Below are 24,331 nucleotides of genomic sequence, written 5' to 3' on the forward strand. Positions count from 1 at the left end.
TGCAAAGATGTTAAAGGGAATCTAGTTACTCATACAAATACGACACTGAGGATTCGGCGGGGAGCATTTTATAAAACCAAAAAAAAAAAAAAAACAATCAAAAACGAAATCATTGAATGATTACCTTCTATCAAAAGTGAGGCCATGACAGCAATTAATCGGGAATCTGGTACTGATACAAATAGGATACTAAGGTTACGGAGGGAGCATTTTATAAATATACCCCAAAACCAATAAAAAACGACGGCATTGAGTAATCACCGCCAATCTAAAGGCCATGACATCAATTAATCAACGGAAGAACAATAAGGCAACAGAAGCTGTACGGGCTACCCGGCGAACTGTTCAATACCGACTGCGACATATTAACAAGTAGTATGCATTAGCTAATTATTGGCTGGAGGAATGCATAACCAACGATTTGCAACCTCAGTCAATGTCCCGTACACAAGACGGTTTTTGCAACTACAGATGCAAACGGCTGCAATCTCTGCTCAATAAAATAATCGCGTAACACCAATGCTATTGTAGACCCGGCAAATCTACAATAAACCAAATTTTCACTCTATGCTAGAGAAGACCACAAACAACAATGTTCGTCGACTATAAGCTGCCTTTGACAGCTCAATATTTTTTTTAAAACTGGCAGGTTTAAGTTTGTCAGTCCTGCAAAGTTAATAATAAAATTCGCTAAGAGAAGATCAGCAGTTTAAATAACAAAAGAATCCATCCAGAACCATACCAAACGAGGGTCCAGAAGAAGTGTCAGTGTGTCTCTCGTGTGAATTATTTGAGATGTTACTGGAAGGTCAAGGGTGATGCACATTTATATATAATGATAAAAATATCATAAATATCACAAACATCACGCAGAGGACATCGACATGATGGGCCATTCAAATCGATGGTTTGAGCCGTTGTGTAAGAACTCGCATTGCCATGGTGCAAAATGTTTAATCTGCTCTCGTTCGTTTTTCGAATTTCTCCGAAGACTTCAGGCAAACAATTTGTTGTGTACCACTCAGAATTGATCGTCCTATATTGCTCGAGGGGTCGCCATAAGGCCAGTTTTGCCAAAGAAACAGGCGACCATTTGCTTCGAAGTGCTTCTTCCATGAACAATTTTCGTTGGACTAAGCTAGTCGTTGAAGACTCACACGGTCAACTGCTGTTTTGTTTCATACGCATATATCCATGATTCGTCCCCTGTATCAAATTTTGCTGGATCCAAAGAGAACAAACATTTTGTACGGACAGGATTTTCATTTCATAACAATATATGCTAGTGGAATAAACGCACAAGGACATCCTATCTCACGGTATGCCACATGAGAACATTTTTTTTTAAATAAATTTTTCAAGTTATGTAAACAACACAAGACATGGTCGTCCGTTAAACCGTACTGAGTACGTTTATGCTAAAAATGTCAACTTTCCAATCGAAATGTCAAATGGCGCCTGGCAACATGTGGTGTTAGGCATATGCAACACCACTTGTCCACTAGCTCTTAAATACCCGCGTTAGCCTAAAGGCTGAGGGTATAAAAAATTTTAAGAAAGAAAAGTTTATGTCTGCCATTAACAAGTTATGATTTTTATGTTATCTGCCGCGAGTTGTTCAAACAAAAAATAGCGTTACGACAGCTATCAAAACGATAGTCGTACTATCCATAGTTTGCCAGATCTAATAGAGAATCAATCATAAGACGCCTTTTAAACCAAGAAGATTATAATAATTACATTTTATGGATTATGGCCAAGGGTCATTGACGATTTATTTGAAAAAAGTTAGTCAAACTGCTCCCAAGAAATTTTAAAATGACTTAAGGAAATCTTATTAATTATTTACAATATTTTATTATTTTTGTTAACACTGTGCGAGAAAAAAATGACAAGGAAAACTGAGTAGATTATAAAAGTAGAGCAAAAAATATGTAACACGTGTATCGGGGTTTTTAATGTTAACATCGGAAAGTAACCAAAGTAGGCGGGGCAAGTTCCGCCCATTTCTAGTATTTTCGAAATATTCGACTTAAGATATCTTGGAATCCTTGCATTTTAGGTATATAATGTCTTTGGCAACTTTACAAAGGAGGATGTGGGAATATTTTTGTTGAAAATTTTTTTTTTTATTTTTTCGAATATCTTTCAAGAACTCCTTTAAAATGTGATCATATCAAATCCAAAATTCTACAAAAGTGTTCGCCATAACATTTTACTATACGTCTCAGAATACACCAAATCTGTAAATCTTATCTAATCGCAGGAATCTCTAACAATCAAAACAGGTTTTTGGAGTTAAAGTCGGACTTCATCTGAGTTTATTGAAAATTGTCCCACAAAACATAATTTTAAAGAGATGACGTCACAAACAAAAATATTCTTCGTCAAATTGCACTATGGGTCACTACAAAAGCGAAATGTCTATTTACATTATATGTCATGAAAATATCAGTAAATATTTCCCAATATTGTTGATGAAATTTGTTTCCTTCTTTTTTCGAGTTGATGCATGAAAGTAATATGAAACTTGGTTCTAGGTGAAAAGTGTCAAAAGAAGAAAAATTCTACACAAAATTTCACCGTGAGTTTCAGAATAAACTATATATCTAGGTATACTACTTTCTTAAGAAAATTAGATTTCAATTATATATATTTTAGAATGAAATTATTTGTTTTAATTTTGGACTGTTTATTTTACATAACTCCATACTGGATCAAAATCAAATAAAATGCTTCACTTTTTGGGGATAAGGTCAAAAAAGAAATGTTCCAAATCAAATTTCATTATGAGTCACTGAATAAAAGAAATCTGTAACCATAACACATAACATTCCTAGCAGCCCTTGTTTTTAATATAGGGTTTAGAGCCACATTTTACAAATTTTATCCAGATTGTTGCTGTGATTCGTTACAGATTTCTTTTATTTAATGACTCATAATGAAATTTGATTTGGAACATTTCTTCCTTTTACCATATCCCCAAAAAGTGAAGGATTTTAATAGATTTTGATCCAGTATGGAGTTATGTAAAATGAACAGTCCAAAATTAAACAAATAATTTCATTCTAAAATATATATATTTGTAATCAAATTTGCTTAAGAAAGTAGTATACCTTAATGTATAGTTTATTCTGAAACTCACAGTGAAATTTTGTGTAGAATTTTTCTTCTTTTGAGACTTTTCACCTAGAACCAAATTTCATATTACATTCATGCATTAACTCCAAAAAAGAAGGAAACAAATTCCATCAACAAAATTTGGAAATATTTTCATGTTTTTTTTTTCAGCAAAATTGATACTGATATTTTCATGATATATAATGTAAATAGACATTTCATTTCTTTAGTGATCCATGGTGAAATTTGACGAAGAATATTTTTGTCTTTGACGTCATCTCTCTACAATTATGTTTTGTGGGACAATTTTGAATAAACTCAGATGAAGTCCGACTTTAATCCTAAAACGTGTTTTCATTTTTAGAGATTCCTGGCGGTTAGATAAGATTTACAGATTTGGTGTATTCTAAGAACTATAGTAAAATGTTATGGCGAACACTTTTGTAGAATATTTGGATTTTATATGATCATATTTTAAAGGAGTTTTTGAAAGATTTTCGAAAAAATGACCAAAAAGACCCATTTGATGAACCGCATGAGGGTTAAAATTTTTAACAAAAATATTCGCCACATCCTCCTCCGCCAAAGACACTATATACTTAAAATGGAAGTATTCCAAGATATAGCATTTCCAAATTAAATGAAACCCTTTCCAAATTGAATGAAACTTTTCCCAAATTGAATGAAACCATTTCCAAATTGAATGAAACCTTTTCCAAATTGAATGAAACCTTTTCCAAATAAAATGAAACCTTTTCCAAATTAAATGAAACATTTTTCAAATTGAATGAAACCTTTATTTTTATTGAAAGAAAAAAAGCCAGACTATTTTGAAAAGAGAAAGAAATAAAAATTATATGGGGTTTCAACATTTTTTACTTAAATTCTAGTCTTAAGTAATGACATAAGAGTGTAACTCGCTGCATGTTTTGCTTCCTTGCACTTAAACATTTTATAATTTTTAGTCATCAATTAAGGTTATAGCGAAATAATGCTAAAGAGAGAATTAAGGATTAAAAAATTGCTAATAATAACAGGGGCTAATTGTATTTATTACCTAATGAAGTGGTTCACGATTTGCTGCATGTGGAATTTTCAATAGACATGGTCATTAAATAATTGGAGCAGTCCTGTTTATTGAGCTGTTGGTTACTATGCTCAATCACGTCAACGACATTACGATCTATTGTCTGATCGCGTAGTACCACTCTGGTACACAATTTTGTTTTTGAAAATGCCTTTACTATTGGGTTCAACATTGCTGAATATGACCTTAAAAACTTAAAATTACACAGGTTAAATTCTATCATTATGTGTGCTCATAAGTTATTGCATTAAAATTATCCTGAAAAAAAAAAACTTTTGAAAAAATAAAATTATGCGCCAGAGCGGTACTACGCGATCGGACAATAGATCGTATTACCATTGACGTGATTGAGCATAGTATTCAACATTTCTATCAACAGGACTTCTCCAATAATGTAAGGAACATGTCCATTGAGAATTCCCTAAGCAGCAAGTCGTGAACCCCTTCATTAGGTAATACAATTAGCCCCTCTTATTATTAGGAATTTTTAAAAACTAAATTCTCTCTGGGATTATTTCGATAAAACCTTAATTGATGTTTGAAAATTATGAAATGCTTAAGTTCAAGGAAGCAAAACAAACAGGGAGTTACACTTTTATGTCATTATTTAAGATTAGAATTTAAGTAAAAAATCGTTGAAACCCACAAAATTTTTTATTTCTTTCTTTTTTCAAAATAGTCTGGCTTTTTTTCTTTCAATAAAAATAAAGGTTTCATTCAATTTGGAAAAGGTTTCATTTGATTTGGAAAAGGTTTCATTTGATTTGGAAAAGGTTTCATTTAATTTGGAAAAGGTTTCATTTAATTTGGAAAAGGTTTCATGCAATTTGGAAAAGGTTTCATTTAATTTGGAAATGCTATATCTTAAGTCGAATATTTCGAAAAAACTAAAAATGGGCGGAACTTGTCCCGCCTACTTTGTTTACTTTCCAATGTAAACATTAAAACGCCGATATACGTGTCTCATATTTTTACCTCTACTTTCATAATCTAGTCAGTTTTTTCCATAATTTTGAAAAAAATTGAATTTTGTTGCACAGTGTAATTAATAGTTTCACAATATTTAATATCGTCACCATAAATGCCTGAAGACGTAACCGACATGAAAATCGAAATTCGTTTTTTGACGTAATCTGATACATAAAGCTAAAATACAAGCTTTGGCAAAATGTCAAGCTTCTACGTTCAAAAACAACGATGCTATTCAAGAAACGGCATTTCGGAAAATGGGATAATATTGCAGATTTTGTTGTAATGGAGGACCTCAAAACTAAGCACTTCAGCGGTTTTGGTTTCACTACTAATTCCCCTTCGTATATGATCGATAATATCCCATATACTCGCCGTCATAAGATTAATATTCCATAAAACAGTTTTTAATTTTATAACGTTTTTTTTGCTTCTCCTGTAAAGTTTTGGTTTTGTGGGTTACGTCTTCGGGCATTTATGGTGACGATATTCATTTATAAAGAATTATTAAACGTACCATTAATATATCTTCTTATAATAGAAAAAGAAATTATATAAAGTAACAAACAATATCTTAAAAATAATACTTTTGTGCCATAGCAAACCATAAGCTAGTGTATATTACAAGAAATTCAAATGATATATGAAAGGTAAACACAACAAAAATTAAAACTCAATTCAACTCGATTGTGAGCCAATAACTAAATTTTACTAATGGAATATCAAATAATAGGATAGGAAATATAGTTCATCATATAATGAAAATATAACAATCCAATAGAAGAAAGTTGAATGGAAAACAAGCTTAAGCAAATTAATTCGAAAAAGAGAATTATTCTTGAAAGTCTTGTATTTACAAGAAATTGTGTATGAATATGTTATATTTTTATATTGTTATATTTTATGGTGTTGTTGCGTTTTTTTTCATAGGCGGTATTAAAAGTGTTAAAGTGTTATAAAGAAGAACATGACACAAGATATGGTGTAGAATTTCAACGCATTTAATGATAAGTTATGGTGATGATGTTTTTTTTTTTTTTTTTTTTTTTTTTTTTTTTTGTAAAAATATTATGTTTTAGAAGTTACTTGAATAAATTTAATAAGTCATTAAACCCCATTTTTAATATATTACATCAATTAGGTATATTTCTAGTGGTCTTGAGTAATGAATTCCAAAAATGATGTTTGGAATACGAAGCGAGGTTTCATACAAGGACAAACTATATTATGTTATATAGCCAAAATGCTGCTGGAGACGGTTACAAAAAAGATACGAAAGTGAGAAATTGAGATAACTCATGGAACGATAACAGAAACATATCGAATATAATGCAAAAAAATTAAAAAGGTCTCTTAATTTCGAAGTGGGTCGGGCAAGAAATTTGCCTATATTTGATCAAATGTAACTAATTAATAGAGATTTCAGACAATGTCATAGTGTAGAAAGTCTACCTAAATAGGTCGGCAAAATAATATTACCCGAAATACTTATGAGTAACATCTCGGAAAAAAACATATCTGACCTAAGAAGAGGTGTCACAAAATGTGATATGAAAAGGTAACTCAAAAAATGAGTTACAGAATTCCAGAACTGAAGGTGATTGCCATAAAACATTTCGATAATTTGTGTCTGAAAATTATGACGTTTGAAACCTCGGTTTTCAATTTATTTGATATTTTTAGGAAACGGAACAACAGGGTCTAATTTTTTTTTTAGTATTTAATATTAACCTTAGCATTTTCCTTTTAATGCATTTTGATGTTAATGACATGCATGTGGGCATAAACATACTATTTATATGTATATTTTTATTATTTGAAATTTCATGAAATGCAATTATCATATAAAGTTAAAATTTATTAATATGAATAGAAAAAATTGTTAAAATAATTACTTTTAGGCTATTTTATGTGCATTAAGCTTGCAATTTGGAGATTATTAACATTATGATACCAATAATGTTAACGAAAATACAAACTAAAAATGCTTACTAATTTAGTTATCAATTTAATTACAAAAACTCAAAATGAGTTTAGAATGTGATTTTCTTTTCGAACAAATTGGGAATGATATTAAGCTAATTTTGATTTTCGGAATTTACTTGGTGACTATTTGGCATATGCAATATTTTATTTATTGAATCAAATTTAAAAAGGAGTAAAAGGTTGGAGCTAAATATTATAAAAAATAGTTGTTACCGCCTGCAGCATCTGTAGTTTTTCAAGTTGAGTGTATTCAGTTGGTCAGTTGTTATTGGGTTGTTGGCCAAGATAGTTTTATTCATAGATATTGTACAAAAAATGAGAAGGTGGGCAAAGGAGAAGGAGTAAAGAATTAGTTATTTATTAGTATTTCATCATAAATATGTATGTAGTATTTTATATACAGCATTTTATTAATTTGTATTTATTATTAAAAAATTAGAAAATGAAAGTGACAAAAATACTCTCGCTATGTTTTAATATCTTTTTAATATATGTGGTCTTCTTATTGTGATATCAAATATAATATTAAATTGTACTACAAATTGATATTAATTCGTGAAAGATCGATTTAATGAACTTTTTAATTTACATGAGTAGGGGTAAGAGAATTCTATTATCTTTGTGAAAATTTTTCAGCGTGAATAAAATGGTCATGTCATGTTAGCTCGATTAATTCAAAACTTTCATAATTAATGCGCCTCGTCCTAATACGACAATAATAAATAAAATGAAAATGGTTGAAATAATTTTTTAGCACTTATTGCTCATAATTTCAAAAATCCAAGTTGGATCAAATACGAAGAAGCTTCTATTTGATATTGTAATTTACGATAGAGGATGGAAAATACCAAGCAACGGTCCTGATCGGCTTTAACATGACAAAGCCCAGGACTTATATTGGTCCCTCTTTCAATTCAAGTGGGCACTGACCTTCCCGTGGTTTTACCTGGAGAACTGCTTTTAATACCCTTTAAAGATAGTGAGTTAATATGTGCCGCGCCATAGGAGCGATACAAGCTCGGATGGTTATGTCAATAAACGGCGACAAAACTAAGTTAGAATAGGGCCCTATTTTACGAAATAACTTATCAACTTTTCATTTTGAACTTAGACAATTCGCAAATTTTTGCGTTCCACAGAACCCATATTTTTGATAAGTGATAAGTTCCTAAAGTTCAGTTGAGTTTGCTATGTTTAAAAAAAAATGTTTGCTTTCTTTTTGATTTTTGTTCCACAAACGTCCTCTTCCGCTAAGTGAAAAGTTGTAACTGCAAAGTGTATTTTGCTAAGATTGTGCAAAAAATTGTGCTCTTTGGTTCCACAGAAAATATTGCATTTTGTTTTTGCAGAACAAATTTTGGTCATTTTGCCTAAAATTTGCGGGTAAACGTCCTCTTTGCCAATGTACATTGTTAAAAAAGTAAAGTTTTTAAAACGTTGCGACGGGAGATTTTTTCGGAATCATTGAAAACATGGCAATTATAAGAAATTATATGGATCGAACTAATTTTTCCGAATTTCCACCCTCTGAACATCCACCCTCCGAACTTCCACCCTAGGAATCATCGCCCTCAGAACTTCCACCCTGCGAACTTCCAGCCTGCGAACTTCCAGCCTGCGAACAACCCCATTCCGAACTTCCAACCTCCGAACCACCACATTCCGAACTTCCACCCTACGAACTTCCAGCCTGCGAAAAACCCCATTCCGAACTTCCAACCTCCGAACCACCCCATTCCGAACTTCAAGTCACCGAACAACCCCACAAATCTATGTTTCTCGATTTTACACTTAAACTATCTTTCAGAGTTTTTATACCCTACACCACTATGTGGAAAGGGTATTATAAGTTTGTTTTGGTAAAAATTCATGAACACCGCGAAATATTTGTCGGAGTTGGGGGTCTCTGTGGTATACCAATCTTCATATCTCGACGAGATAAAGCGATTTTTAGATGTGTGTCCGTCCGTGCGTCTATCCATTATAAATTGTAAAAACGCTCCAGGCCGCAATTATGGACCGATCGTCACGAAATTTTGTATGGAGTTCGGGTTCAGGCCAGAATAGACACCTATTGTTATAGGTGATGATCGTGAAATATTTAGCGGGTGAAATGGACCAAAAACATAATTTTTATCCAAATTTTTAGCGGTTCTGTAGGTCGCAATAATAGTCCGATCGCTTCGAAATTTTAAATAAGGTAAGAGTATACGACAAAGAAGAAGCTTGCAATTAAAGATGCTGATCAGATGCTGTGTGAAATATGTAAAAATTTTTTATATACAGCTTATATCTATACTTCAGGAAGACACACTCCGGTTAAGTAAGCTGTACTTGGAAAAGAAACTCTTGACCTTTCTATTGATGTCAATTGTGCTGGTGTACATGATCAGATAACAGAGTTACAGCCTAATATACCCAGTTATTTGTTTGTAGTGTAATCATAAACACGCTAGAGGTCGCAATTATAGCTCAATAGTCACGAAATTTTTCATGAGGTAAGACTTTAGGCAGAAGATGAATCCCACAATTTTGGATGATGATCTGATATTATTTAGCTGGTGAAATAGACCATTACTTTTGTATGAAGAATATAAACATTTTATTTGTGGCCCATATTTGAATTACTGTAGGGCATATACCGCCAAAGTAGCCTACGTATGGAAAAATAACTACTGAATTTTCCCCTGATGCAATAATGTGTCAACTAGATAACGGGCCTGATGCCTAATATATGATGAGTTTTATGTAGAGAACCACATTTTCCTCCCATGGTACAAATTGTCCCTATCATGACATAGCAATATCCAGTTTTTACATTATGGCAAATTACGTGGAGTCATAGCGTATTAGTTGTCCAATTGGATTTTTATACATATATTGCAACATGGGATCGCTTCACCACCTATTTTCAAAATGCCGTTAAAGTTTATTTGAAGTATTAATTTTGGTCCAGGCGAATGCACCCACCCCATCTTGGGGTATAATTGGTTATAAATCATTTTGGATTTATTCATTTCTTTGCATTTAAGTTATTTGGATTTCTATTCATTATTAGTTACTTTTACCGATATAAATTATAAATAGATTGAAATCAGAATAATATCGCCCTGAAAAGCACAAAGCCATGTGCATTATCAAGCATAAGTATGGCACAAGTGCACAATTTTTTAATAAACTCACAATTTTCCCTTTGAAAACTTTCATATAGCATTTGTAGTGTTCAATAAATTGGAGGAGTGTTCAATAAGACATTTATTGAAAATATCACGTCAAATATCTGAGATATTGCAAATTGCATTGTAACTGGGAATATTTGTACATATTCCAAAAAGAACTTGGAATTCAAAGAAAATTTAAAGATGTATCAGAAGGGGGTAAACAATGTGAATTTTCTCTGCCAAATGAACTATGTATTTGGAACTATCTGGTTCACTACGCAGTTCATTTTTATGGACAAACTACGTATACGTAATACCACACGTTAGATTTTATGATGTTACTCATACGCTTTTGAACTAGTACCATGACCTAGGAACTAGATTACCCAACTCTAGAAATGTATAATATGTATAATTGTTCCACAAACATTTCCCGGCTAGGCAACATCAATGTTTCAACCCCTCAGTAGAGTTGGGGACATTTTCTGGGATGTTGATAGAAGAATTATTATATTATTATTTAAGTTTGATGTGATAAGGTGGCATAATCCACAAAGTTATTTCTTACAATAACTTTATTTGTTCCATAAAGGAATTTTGATTTGCCGAAAGCTAATACCCAGGGATAGTGGTGTAGGGTATCACATAGTCGGCCCCGTCCGACTATAGCCTTTGCTTACTTGTTTATTTTATTTCTATTTTTATTTTATTTTATATTATTTTATTTTTGTTTTATTTTATTATTATTTTCTTCTTATTAATTCTATTTTTGTTTTATTTTATTTTTATTTCTGGTCACATTATTTTAATTTTATTTTACGTTTTATTTATTTTTTTTTATTTTTTTATTTTATTTCGTTTTTTTCACTTTGTTCTCGCGTCCCATTTTTACGTGTCTTATTTATCATTGCCAAGTAGAAAATAATTCAAAGATGATCAAATGTTCTGTGGAACAAGAGAACGGAGAGACTTATCAAGATGACGGAAAAATGAAGCAAGAGAGCACAACAACTTTGCGAAAGAGAACAGTGATAGTAAAATTTTGCTAAGTACAAAGAGAAACCCCCTCTCCGAACTGCCAGCCTAAGAACCATCGCCCTCAGAACTTCCAACCTGCGAACACCACACCCTTATGAACGTCCCTACAGAAAGGTACCACCCTATTTTCGGTATTTTGAAGGTTGTGGCCACAATAATCCACCGAAATGGCTGAAATTTGGTACTTGGTCTGCATTTGGGTCATTTAACGTTCCATATGAAATTTATCGGTATAGGTCCACGCCTGCATATAGCCCCCATAGAACGTACCTCCCGATTTTCGGTGTTTTGAAGGTTGTGGCCTCAATATTCCTCAGAAATGGCTGAAATTTTGTATGTAGTCTTCGTTGGAGGTATAAAATTTTCACCCAGAAACTTGTCTGTGCAGGTCCACGCCTTAGTATAGCCCCCATAGAACGGTACCTCCCTATTTCCTGTAATTTTAAGGTTGTGACCTCAATATTCTGAAATTTGGTATTTGGTCTTCAATTGGGGTATTAAACGTTCCATACGAAATTTGTCGGTAAAAGTCCACGACTTAGTATATCCCCCATAGAACGGCACCTCCCTATTTTCGGTATTTTGAAGTTTTTAGTCTCATTATCACACCGAAATGGCTGAAATGGCTTCGTTGGCGGTATTCAACTTTCTCCTTGAAATATGTCGGTAAAGGTCCACGCCTTCATATAGCCCCCATAAAAAGGTGCCTCCCGATTGTCGGTATTTTGAAGGTTGTGGCCACAGCAAACCCACCGAAATGGCTGAAATTTGGTATTTAGTCTTTATTGGAGGTAAAAGCCTTTCTGAATGAAATTCGTCGGTATAGGTCCACGTTTCGACATAGCCTACATAGAACATAGGTACCTCCCGATTTTCGAAATTCTGAAGTTGCAACTAGTTTTTTCTGAAGTTTTTTTTTTGGGAAAAGGGAGAAGTGAGTGTCATTCTCATTTAAATGGGAATACTCGAAACTTAAATAGCTCGGGTTTTCACCAGGAAAAACTCAATTGAAAATTCCCTTCGCCGCGATAAAATAATTATATTGGTGGCGATCAGCAAATTTTGCAATGCTTGTCAGTTCGTTTTGTAAGCATTACTCTTTGAAATAAGAGGGAAGAGAGAAGAGCCAATGGGGGAATACTCCAGATTTAAAGCAATCAATTTGAAAAACAAATAATAACAAGTTTATGATGGTGCTATTATTTTTAACGCTGATGTTCTGACTTTATATATCAAAGCAAACAACATCGGTTGTTGTAGAGAAAATTTTACGAAAATGTATTTAAAGTACATTAAAATTTTAATATTCGTATAAAATGTTTAAATTTGAAATTTATTTCAAAAATAATAATCTACATCACTTCATCTTTCTATGAATGCATTAAATTAATGAACATCATATCGTTTTTTATGCACTCATATTATGTATAAATGGCTTTTATGTGAGTGTGTATGTTTTCGTTTTTTCCAAGGATATTTTCTTCCGCTTAATGGTATTTCTATGTTAGTGTGTTTGTTATGAGAACAAGGGTGTGTATGTCTGTGTGCGAGAACGCAATATGATTAATTACTTGAACTTAATGATATATTTTAATGCAACTTATATAAGACAAACTCTAGCGGAATGGCATTTGTAATCATGGGGGTTGGCGTAGGTTGTACAAATTCCTACACATACTATATCAATGTAATTCAAAAAAGCTAATTAGAGTCAACAATAATGAATATCAAGATAAATTAATTCATTTAACTATATATGATATATGTTTGCTATTCAATTATCCTTACAATTGCAAAAAATACAACACAATACAATAGATAATAGGAAATGTGGAGCTATGGTTAAGTTGTAAATTATTAGCTGTATGTCATCAGAATGTCAACTTCATAATATAAAGCAGAGAGACGTAAAGTGTTAAGGATAAGGGTAGAGTGATGAGATGGAGAATGAAATTATCATGGCTCAATATAACCAACAGAAATGGCTACCACTGGGTAGGGAATGGATGGTAAATACCACGGTTATGAAGAACATCATCCATAGCGTAATTGAATAGTATCACGACGCAACATAACCAACATAAACGATCACAAGTGTCGTAGGGGATGGTAAATACCACGGCTATGAAGAATATCATCAACAGCGTGGGGTAATGATTAATAGCCAGAACCTGAACAAGTGTCACAAATCTATGGTTAGCCAAGTATATTGCACCCGAAGCCTGGTATGTTGGCATGGCGATCCCGCTATTGAAGCCGGGGAAGGATGCCCGCAGACTCAGTAGCCAAAGCCGCTTACTAGTTGCCAAGTAACAACAACGACTATGCCGACTACAGTCGAGTTTATAAAGTTGGATAATTAACCCAAGTTGGATAATGGACCCACTCGTTTGTGGAATTTAAATATAAAAATCCAAGACCAGTAGTCTGAAGCAGAGAGTTCCTTCAGGTAGGATGAAATATTCGGACTAGATTGCTGACATAGTGAAGTCCTTCCACCCAAAGGAAATTATAATATCAGCAGCTAAATCTGCAATCAGCACATGGACGGCTGAAATGAATAGACCTATTGGACATTGGTGTCCCGATTGTGACCACCATCCGACCAGAAATAGCTATGGGAAATCGCTTAAATTTTCTTCAAATAAACTTAACACAACCACGTACATCTTATTCACTAACGATCTATCCTCTGTTGTTCTTCTTAATCTTAATTTTTCTTCTTCATTTTACAGGATGAATCCAATGAATGAACAATACTGTCAATCCTAAACATAAGTAATCCTAGAGTAGCTAGAGTATTTCTTACTTGGATCCCAGGCCATAACAGACTTTTTAGAAACTAACTAGAGGGTTCACTGGACAATCGTTACAATTTTTCGTTATATAGATTGAAACTTTGCTAAAATAAGGTGTTAAAATCATTCCTAATGTGGTGGTCATAATTAATTACTTCTTCATTATACCCTCCACCATAATATGGAGACTAAATTTAAATTTGTCATTCCGCTTATAACACATCGACATATTAATCGGAGAACCTATAAAGTATTTATATTCTTGATCAGGGTAAGAGCTTGCAATTTTTAAGATAGAGCTTTGTAACTTGGTATAGTAGTTTCTACTACTCCTAGGATGTTTGGTAGTACAAATGGGCTATATCGGTCCACGTTTTGATATAGCCCCCAAAGAACAGTACCACCCGATTTTCGGTATTTTGAAGGTTTTATACTCATTACCACATCGAAATGGCTGAAATTTGGTACTTAGTCTTCGTCGGGGACATAAAACTTTCCCTCAGAAATTTGTCGGTATATGTCCACCCCTTCATATAGCCCTCATAGAACGCTACCTTTCGAAGTTCGGTATTTTGAAGGTTGTGGCCGCAATAATCCACCGAATGGCTGAAATTTGGTATTTGGTCTTCATTTGAGGTATTTAACGTTCCATATGCTTTTCGGTACTGTGAAGGTTTTAGCCTCTTTATCATACCGAAATGGCTGAAAATCGGTACTTAGTCTTCGTTGGGGTATAAAACTTTCTCACAGAAATTTGTCGGTATCGGTCCACGCCTTCATATAGCCCGCATAGCCCATTTTCGGTATTTTGAAGGTTGTGGCCACAACAACCCAACGAAATGACGGAAATTTGGTATTCAGTCTTTGTTAAAGGTAAACGCTTTTCTGACTGAAATTCGCGGTTTAGATCCACGTTTCGATATAGCCCCCATAAAACGTTTCCTTCCGATGTTCGTAACTCTGAAGGTTGTGACGTCAATATCCAACCGAAAGACAAAAATTTGTTATTTACACTTCCATGGGGTAATCAAATATTCCAGAAGAGAATTATCAGTATAGGTCCGCATTTTCCCATATCTCCCATAGAAGCGTACCTCTTGATTTTCGGTATTTTGAAGGTTTTACCGAATTATCGGAAATTTGGTATGTAGTCTTCTTTGAGTTAATAAACTTTCCGCAAACAATTTGTAGGTGTAGATCGAAGTTTTGATATAGCCCCCATGGAATGGTACCTCCCAAATTTCGCTATTTTGAAGATTAGCCACATTGTTTTCCCGAACTTGCTGAAATTTGGTATTTAGTCTTCTTCATAAACGAAAGGAAACTAATTGTTCCATTTTACTTAAATACAACTCGTGGTGAAGGGTATAACAAGGTAGGACTGGCCGAACATAATGCCGTCCTTACTTGTTTTTTTTTTCATTGTTAGAATTCTTCAATAATTTGGACACAAGTTAATATTGAAATTCCATTATAAAATTAAAAACAATTACAACCTACGTTGCGTTTTTTTCCTTATGGTATTAACAAGAAAACCACATAATGTGGATCCTATTTAAGGTTTACCACAAACCACATATTATCATTGAGCTTAAAAATGCTTGACATTAATCTATAATTCTGATGGTTTTCATCAGAACACACACCTAGATACATACATATTTATGTATGCATAAGTATAATGAAAATATCACCAAAGAACATATACGGAGAATTCTATATGACAGAATGTTGAAAAAAAAGAAAAATAATAAAACTCATTGAATTGGAAGTGGTGGAAGATAGTTGACATCTGTGTCCTCTGCTGGTGGGTATTGGTAAGAAAAAGGATACATCACAAATACACAAACTCTCGTCACGAGAAAAAAATCCAAGTGCAAAATGAAATGAAAACTTTGTAGGACAGAACGGAAATGTAAATGGGAACTATGATGACATATTCTTGTGCGTTAGTATGTGTGGCATTGTCTCAGGTGATGAATATATTCATATTCCAATTTTTAATCAAAAACAAAAAGAAACTGAGTGATGAGAAATATCCAATGGGTGGAAATAATACAAAACAGACACACACTCATACCTACACTCATCTACAATTCCAATTTTATCTTTGGCATGGAGTACGACATTTCATTATTATTGAGTGATCGCAGATAAACCACCACAACAAATACATTTTAATAAATTTTTGTAACGAAAACATCGAAAAACAATCTTAAATATTTTGAGCTATACTATATATAAGACAAACATGTGGAGAATGATCTTTCGGCTCAGCCTACAAGACCCCTAAAGATTCCTTATTTTAAAAATAATGTTTGGAAGTTTCGAGCGTAACTTCTTAGACGTTTGAAGGTTAGCTACTGCAAATAGTGGGTTTACGGTGCCCGAAATAAAAATAAGTTCACATGAAAATTATTGGAATTTATAATTTGTAGTTGGGCACTCCCGTGATCTCAGCATATAACATTTTTGGGTTTGATACAAAATAAAAAATTGAGGAAAACTTTTACTTCTTTATTCGCCATAAAATATTTTTTCATTTCAAAGCAACACTCAGCGTGATCTTTCGGTATCAAAAATGTGATGTATAAAGGTTAGTAAGCTCGAATCGACCTAGGAATAATAAAACATTGGCAAGTTTAACAGCAACCGAATATGACGAAGAACAGACGTAGGCTTAGGTCAAAATTTTTAGGAAATGTGGTTGGGGAATTATTTGAGTAATATAAAAAAATCAGTCCTAGCCATTTTCTGTGATAGTTCACAGTATTTTTGGTAGAAATCTGTTGTTTTCTTCCTTGTTATGCTTGGCAATTTTTTTATTTTTCCTAGGTCGATTCGAGCTTAGTAAATAAGTGGCACATTTTACGAATCCTATCTGACTTTACGCAAAGTGCTCTGGTACAACCGGCAAGCTGGGTCCATGACAATGGTCTTGGACCGAACCCAGAAAATTCGGTACTTATACTATTCACTACGAAATTCAAACAGACGGAACTTATACTATTCACCAGGAAGCTCAAAATGACCGATTTCCAGGTTCCAGTTTTGTATGGAGTTGCATTGAAAGTTCTCCGGAAGCAAAATACCTCGTTATAATCAGGGTTTCGGAGTCGAGGTATTTTTGGCTCGACTCCGACTCCAGACGAGTTTTTTTTCACGACTCCGACTCCGGGTCGACTACGAGGGTGAATTCCTATACCACTAAAAATTAATAAAATATGCACAAATGTTTAACTTTTTCCTACATTTTGGCCTATTTAGGCTAATGTGTTAGTTTTTCCTTTTATATTCATATTCTGGACGGAATTCTTCCGCGTGAGAAAATCTTTAAGCTTTCAAAATATGTGAAAATGAAGGGGCAATTTTTTCCGAGAAAACTTTTGGCAGATTTTTTTCTTCATCTGAAAAAGAAAAATGTTACAAAGTTTTGAGGCCGTCTACTAAACCCTGTTTTTATTAAAGTATTTTGAGGTGCCAACTCTAGTTCGAAAACTAATAAAGCAATTGTCATATATTTTTGTGGCCGATTTCGATTTATTTGCTGCATTCAAAATAAAATTATTTGTTCCCATCCAACGCTCATACTAAGGCAATATTGTTCCGATCGACTTAAGGCCTGCGTACATAAGCTGCTTTGCCTGATTGCCTTGCTTTGCTGCTTCAATAAAAAATAAAAGAACAAAGAAGGCCGACCAAATTTCCAATTGATGGCAACCCAGTTCAAAATTTCGTCTTTATTCTATTATTTTTATTACGTCAGAAATGAAGCAGGAAAGCAAGGCAATCAGGCAGAGCGGCTTATGTACGCAGGCCTTTACAAATTTGACCACATATTCTATGCTATTTATACTTTCTACTCTTTTTGAAATTTATAAGTAGGGATCACCCCTTAAACTAAAATTCAGCGCTCACATTTTGAACTTTGGTGTGGAGTGGATAATTTTATTGAAATATTTGAGATATATTGTGTACACTACCCAGCACGTAGGCAGATGCATGTTTTCTTGAACTGAAGTTTGTATATGCTATTGATTATGTCGAAAACTCGGATACACATGAACTATATCTGTTCCTGGCGGACAGATCCGGTTATTTGAGTGTCTACATCTAAAGCCCTCATTGAGTATATAATGAATCCTAGAAGAAAGATTCGCCGTTTGTCAGACTTCTGAGTTATGGCGAGATGAATCTGTCGTTAACCAACAATGAATTTATGATGACCTTATTCAGAAGCGTAACCATCCGAATTTTATATATAGTTAATAGAGTTTGCGAAATTCACCGATGTACATAAACATACGGTTTTTTGAGAAAGTAACGAGTAAAACTGATAAAGGACAATGAAAACGTGACAATATCGGTTTCTTGGAAATGGGAAACCTAAATATAATTTTCGGTGGAACATTTATAGAAAACTTCATTTTGTTTTACTTTTTCAGTTCAAGAACAAAGAGGACGTGGAAGGAACTGAGCTAGAAGGACAGCATATTCGAGAGAAAGGTTCCTCATTCTATTTAGCTGAAAACATGTCATCTAAAAATGATGAATCTATATCTCTAAACAGAGATATTAAGCTATTTTCTCAATGATTGATGGGGGTCAATCAAAAAATTCCTTATGTCATAACTAACAAATTTCAGCTATGAGATCCTTTGGGGTTCTCAATTGGGTCGATTGGGGCTTTCATTCCGAAAAGGCATTTTTCTTGACTTCCATTTTGTAGGTTTTCCCATAGAGACTACAATGTCTTCTAATAGAAGACAAGAATGACTTATCATAAAAAAAGATGAGAAGACCAGCAGACCTTTGTGAGAGGACCAGTAAGTCTTCTGGCAAAATAGGTTGAAGGTCTAATCTTAATTCAATTGTCATATAACTTTACTTTTGTTTGAAAAAATTTAAAGGATCAATTCGACCAACAAAATATGTGTGAATAGACTAGACTTTAGAGGATAGCGAATATCCTGTGAATTGTTCTTTAAGTATAATATACCGTTTGTTTATATGTTTTCTTCTAGCTTTCTTTTAAATAAATAATGATTTTTAAAAAAATGTTCTTGTTCTAAATTGAATTTTATATTTCTATAACGTGGAAAAAATTTTGCCCGGGGTCGGAGTCGAGTTATTTTTTTCGACTCAGACTCCGACTCCAGCAAAATTGCTCGACTCCGACTCGTACACTCCGACTCCGAAACCCTGGTTATAATACTGGACTTACATTTCATGTGTAAAAAGGAATATCTTGAAGCGGACGAAGAAACTAATTATTGGACTCTAAGCGGAAAAGTTGGAGACTAAGATCACAAGTCATACACTGGCTGTTTGCAACCTTTATAATTCCCATATCAACCTACAGTGGACTTGTCTATGTACTTGAGAATAAAACTTTATTGTTTAAATTATCAAGTGAGCAAATGACTGCGTCAATACTGGTTATCGGCTCAATCTAAAGCACTTCTCATTGCATCTTGAACGTGATGCGGGATCTGCAGCCCTTGGATATCCCGATCCAGTTTTAGGCTGAGAGGACGGTTTTAAGGCTCCGAGTAAACTCATACTCAATTATATCAATAAAGCATTGAAGCACAACTAATCGACTTCTCCCTCAATTAAGATTTGTGGGTCCTTAAGTTGACCCTGGCAACGACTGACTTAACCTCAGCTCTTAATAAAACCATTCTTTATAAGGTGTGGCGTGAGGGATTAGATGCGCTACTCCTTTCAGGTTTGATTTATTATCCGTAATATTTCAAAGAAGGGACACTTGGACTGAAAGAAATTCTCCTCTGGAATACACTGGCGCCGGCGTTTACTGACAGACAGATATTGATGCTATCAGGAAAGCAGTAGAATTGCTGAAATGACTTGAATGCAACCTTATAGGAACGGTGATAGATAATTCGATAGGCAAGCGACCTTTAAGGCCCTGAAGTCCTGGATCATAATTTCACGAGCTATCCTTGATTGCAGAAAAGCTCTGCATGATATACACAATATCGTTGAACATTGCTGGGTTCCAGGTCATAGTAATATAATGGGAAACGAATTAGCAGGGGTTAATAGATCTGTCCGGCCACAAATATGCTACTACATCGGCAAACTTCGTAAGACATATGTACTTCGTAAAAACACATAGTGGCGGCTTTTGGAACCTGGATGCAGAACATTCAAAGATATATGGCCGGTGGTCTATCTTCAAAGAATGGCCTCCCTCATATCACTCGATGGGGATGGAAATCACAGCAGCAGCAAATAATAACTAAAATTATGTTACATATGCCCGCAGACGAATTCGTCAACTCAAAAAAAAATCAATTAAAAAAGTATCAGTCAGCTTTGCTGACAGAGATATACCCTCAGCCTGTGTATATTGAAACAATTTTTTCCCAAAAAACGTATGTTTTTAGGGGGTTTTAAAAATGTATGAACCGACAAAAATGTTGATTAGGATTAAAGATCAAAAGTTTTGCGGAGGAGATACTTAAAGGAATGGATCGACATTGACCATTATGGAAGTGGATCTCCAGCCCCTACATATGGTGCCATAGGGGGTTTTTACACCCTTCGGGCTGTTAGCACAAGAAGTATGGACTTGCCCCTGAAAAAAATTTTACCATCGTAATTGATGCAGCGAATGCAAGTTGCTTCAACAAAAATCAAAGTGATTCGATTGTAGGTCTTAAAGTGAACTTATCTGAAATTATGTGTGGGAGGTACCGGATGGAGTGGATAAATATAGTTCATATTTGAACCTGATCTATACCTGGTCGATATATTAGGATGTGTAAAGTATGGACCAATTCGACCACTCCCTTCAAGAGTTACCGTACGAACAAATTTTCCGAACATTTTTGAACTTTTGTGGGGGAGGTACCTGAAGGAGTGGACCGATATGGCTTATCTTCGAACTTTAACTATGGTTGGAAAAAATATTACCGTTCGAGAGTTATCTTGCGCTCCAACCACCTCACACGGTGTCATAGGGTGTTCTTGCAACTTTGGGGCTATTTTCTCAGCAAGTGTGGACTTGCCCCTGATGAAACTTGTACCGTCGTATGGGGGACAGTGAATACAAGTTGCTAAAACAAAAATCAAAGCGATTCGAGAGCAGGTCCTAAACTGAAATTATCACAAATTTTGTGTGGGAGGTACTCGAAGGAGTGGACCGATTGAGTCCATATTGGAAACTCAGCTAAGTCTGGTAGACATTTCACGATTTGCAAAGTATGGACCAAATCGGTTACTCCCTTCAAGAGTTATCGTACGTTCAAATTTTCCGAACATTTTCGAACTTTTGTGGGGGGAGTTACCGGAAGGAGTGGACCGATATAACCCATCTTCGAACTTAAACTAAGTTTGGACAAAATATTACGAAATCCAAATCGAATCGATTGATCCGTTCGAGATCAAGTCGGACATTGCTCGACTCCAAATTGTCTGAAACACATTTCGTCCAAACATACTTGGGGTCTAAAACCATTATTTCGATGAGGCACATTTTGCCCGTATGAAAGTGTATATACCCTCGTTAGCATAAATGCTGAGGGTATAAAAAATGCTGACACAACACCTAACACGAACAACAATTTGCACGCATCTGTCCAAGGGGTGAAATCTCATAGCCCGACCTAAGGCATGTCGTATACTTTGTTTTGTATTGTTGAAATAATAAGAAGGCTTGAAGTGTAAAATAAATTGACAGAAAGGATATAACTTCCTCACAACATCGGTATAACTCCCTCCCATTCTTAAAAATGTTGGACGTTATGTCCAAATTGGACATACCTACAAAATTGATTTAAGTGTTATATGCGTTGGAAGTTGTGTCACGGCACGGAAAATCACTGTGGGACTTATTACGGGTAACAGAACAGGAAGATCTCTAACTTCAAAATGGTATGACTTGTGGCCTGATCAACATAAATCTATATAACCATATCCGTCTGTCCGTCCGTTTGTCTGTTGAAATAAAGGTACAGCTCGCAAGTTTTAAGATAGAGCTTTATAATTTCGTCTATAAGTTTTTTACTGCTAGGATGTTTAATATTGAAAATAGGCTATAAAGGTCCATGGGATATATTGGTCACATAGAACGGTAGCTCCCGATTTTTCGTATTTTAAAGGTTGTGGCAGAGATATGTCTGATATTTGGTATTTTTTTTTTTTTTCCTTCCGATTTTCGATATTTTGTGGGTTTTAGCGTCCTTATAAAACCGAAATTGATAAATTTTGTTATTTAATCTAATCTTCGATGGGGTATAAAACATCCCAGAAGAGAAGTTTTTTTTTGTCAAATTTTCGAACCGACTTTGCTGCAAATATAACGTGTTGTCGGAGAATTCAAAAGCTCAATTCGGAAAATTGTAAAAAAGGTTCCATGCTTTGGAAAGAACAACAATGACGCCCCATGTGAGCTTTTTTAAAGGATTTTGCTATATTTTCCTATCATAAGTAAAGATAGACTATCTATTCCAAGGAATAAACTTTAACGCAAAGACGTATAGCAATAAAGACCCGAACAAATGCATTTTCCAAAAACATATGCTAATAGTTACACATTTTGGTTACAGATGGCTACACAACACACTGGAATTGATAACAGCAATGCCAATCGTTTTTGATTCCCATTTCTCGCGGCAGAAAACATTAACATCGTGTTTTGTAGCTGAAATTTATTTCTTTTCTTTTTTTATTGTTCATTCAATGAAAAAATCAAAAGCGAATGCCGTCAAACTTGAGTTTTAATGTTTTTCTTGTCAATATTCCAATGAGTAACAGTTTTCGTTTAACAGAATGTTGCTATGATGTAGCAACAGAGGTTAACTCCCTCTACAGTTAATTTTTCACAATTGACTTTTCCTATCTTATAATATTGACATCTTTGTTTAACGTGAAGGAAGGGCTTACTCATTCTGTAAACGAATGGAAAATAATTTTTCCTAATTACTTCAGTACAGTTCGTGGTGCAGGGTATAAAGGGTTCGGCTCGGGCGAACTTTACCCCGCTCTATGTAGTTTGTATTTAGCCAGGATTTCAGTGTTGATCGATCTGGTCCTTTCAGAATGTTATCAGATACTCTGCTATTCGGTCATATTAACAGCTTTAAACGTATCGTCTTAAAAAATAAAAACAAATACATAAAAAATTTACATATTCCCACGTCTCCACAATGACCTACTTCATATCCTTTTACCAAACGAACTTTAAATATCAGAATTTCATTTTCATGGCATGTAATGTCAATTCCTCCTACTTTTATTCTCTTCTCGAATGCGTAAAAATATTTCATTTTCACATTGTATATCATTCTATTTTTTTCTCCTTTTTTTCATTATTGACAATTTTTCATTTTCACTTTGGTCCTCTCATAATATTTTGTTTATTTTGCATATTTCCGTTTTTTTATTCTTTTACTTCATTATTGTCCATCGTTTGCAAAAGGTCCTTTTAGCCATATGCGTTGGAAGGATTCTATCTTTGATATATGTATATGTATGTGTGAATGAGTGTGTGTAAAAGGATGTGCTGAAAGTTTATATGTTGGCCAAAAAGAAATGGATTTTACGATTATCGAAAGTATTACAAAAAGGTAAGAATGCATTAAAGTGGATGTGTGGGTGGATTGCAGGCTCGCTGGCTGTGGGTTGGTCGCTTGACTTGGTCGTGTGTTGGTGGTGATGATGACGTATATTGTGGTTGATGTTGTTATTTTATTTTGTGGGGATATTGGTTGACTGATTGGAAAATTATGTGTTTACTTTCTTTCAGTATTCTTTTTTCTTCTGTAGTTGAATTTTTCACGAAATAATCCTTTCTTTCCGTGTTTCTGCTTTTCCTTTACTTTACGAAATGTTTTTCGTTAAGTTTGTATTTTACTGTTTGTTCTTTTGCTGAGTATTTTTTATTAAATGTCTGCATATGGAGGGAATATTTTTTTATTATCGTAAAATGTTATTGCATATTTGCATGGACAATGTGAGAAAAATAAAAGTAAAATAGACAACAATTGGGTACGCGATGATGGAAAAATTAAAACAGATGGGAAAAAGGATTTTTATACAAGTAATGTGCGCAAGTTATTTCAATCGACAGTTCATCGAGCACCCCGGGGAATGACAGTGCGAAGATAATGTTCAATTGATGGTGTTGTGAATGTCATCAGTAA

The 24,331-nt window shown here is 34.1% G+C and overlaps 1 protein-coding gene across 15 annotated transcripts in view; it reads right to left on the reverse strand.

Annotated features, from left to right (window-relative positions):
• The window catches only part of cpx (synaptic transmission protein complexin), a 1,026,747-nt gene that overhangs the window by 259,026 nt on the left and 743,390 nt on the right, over nucleotides 1–24,331 (reverse strand). For 7 of the 15 annotated variants that reach the window (XM_073958837.1, XM_073958838.1, XM_073958835.1 and 4 more), the window contains one exon: nucleotides 7,376–7,387. The exons of the other annotated variants lie outside the window; for them this stretch is intronic. In XM_073958837.1, the coding sequence (XP_073814938.1) occupies nucleotides 7,376–7,387 (12 nt within the window). The remainder of the gene's footprint in view (nucleotides 1–7,375; nucleotides 7,388–24,331) is intronic. 15 annotated transcript variants of the gene reach the window in all.

This window comes from Musca autumnalis, unplaced genomic scaffold (genome assembly GCF_047663935.1).
Source record: "Musca autumnalis isolate F117 unplaced genomic scaffold, ASM4766393v1 scaffold_1, whole genome shotgun sequence".
Taxonomy (NCBI): domain Eukaryota; kingdom Metazoa; phylum Arthropoda; class Insecta; order Diptera; family Muscidae; genus Musca; species Musca autumnalis.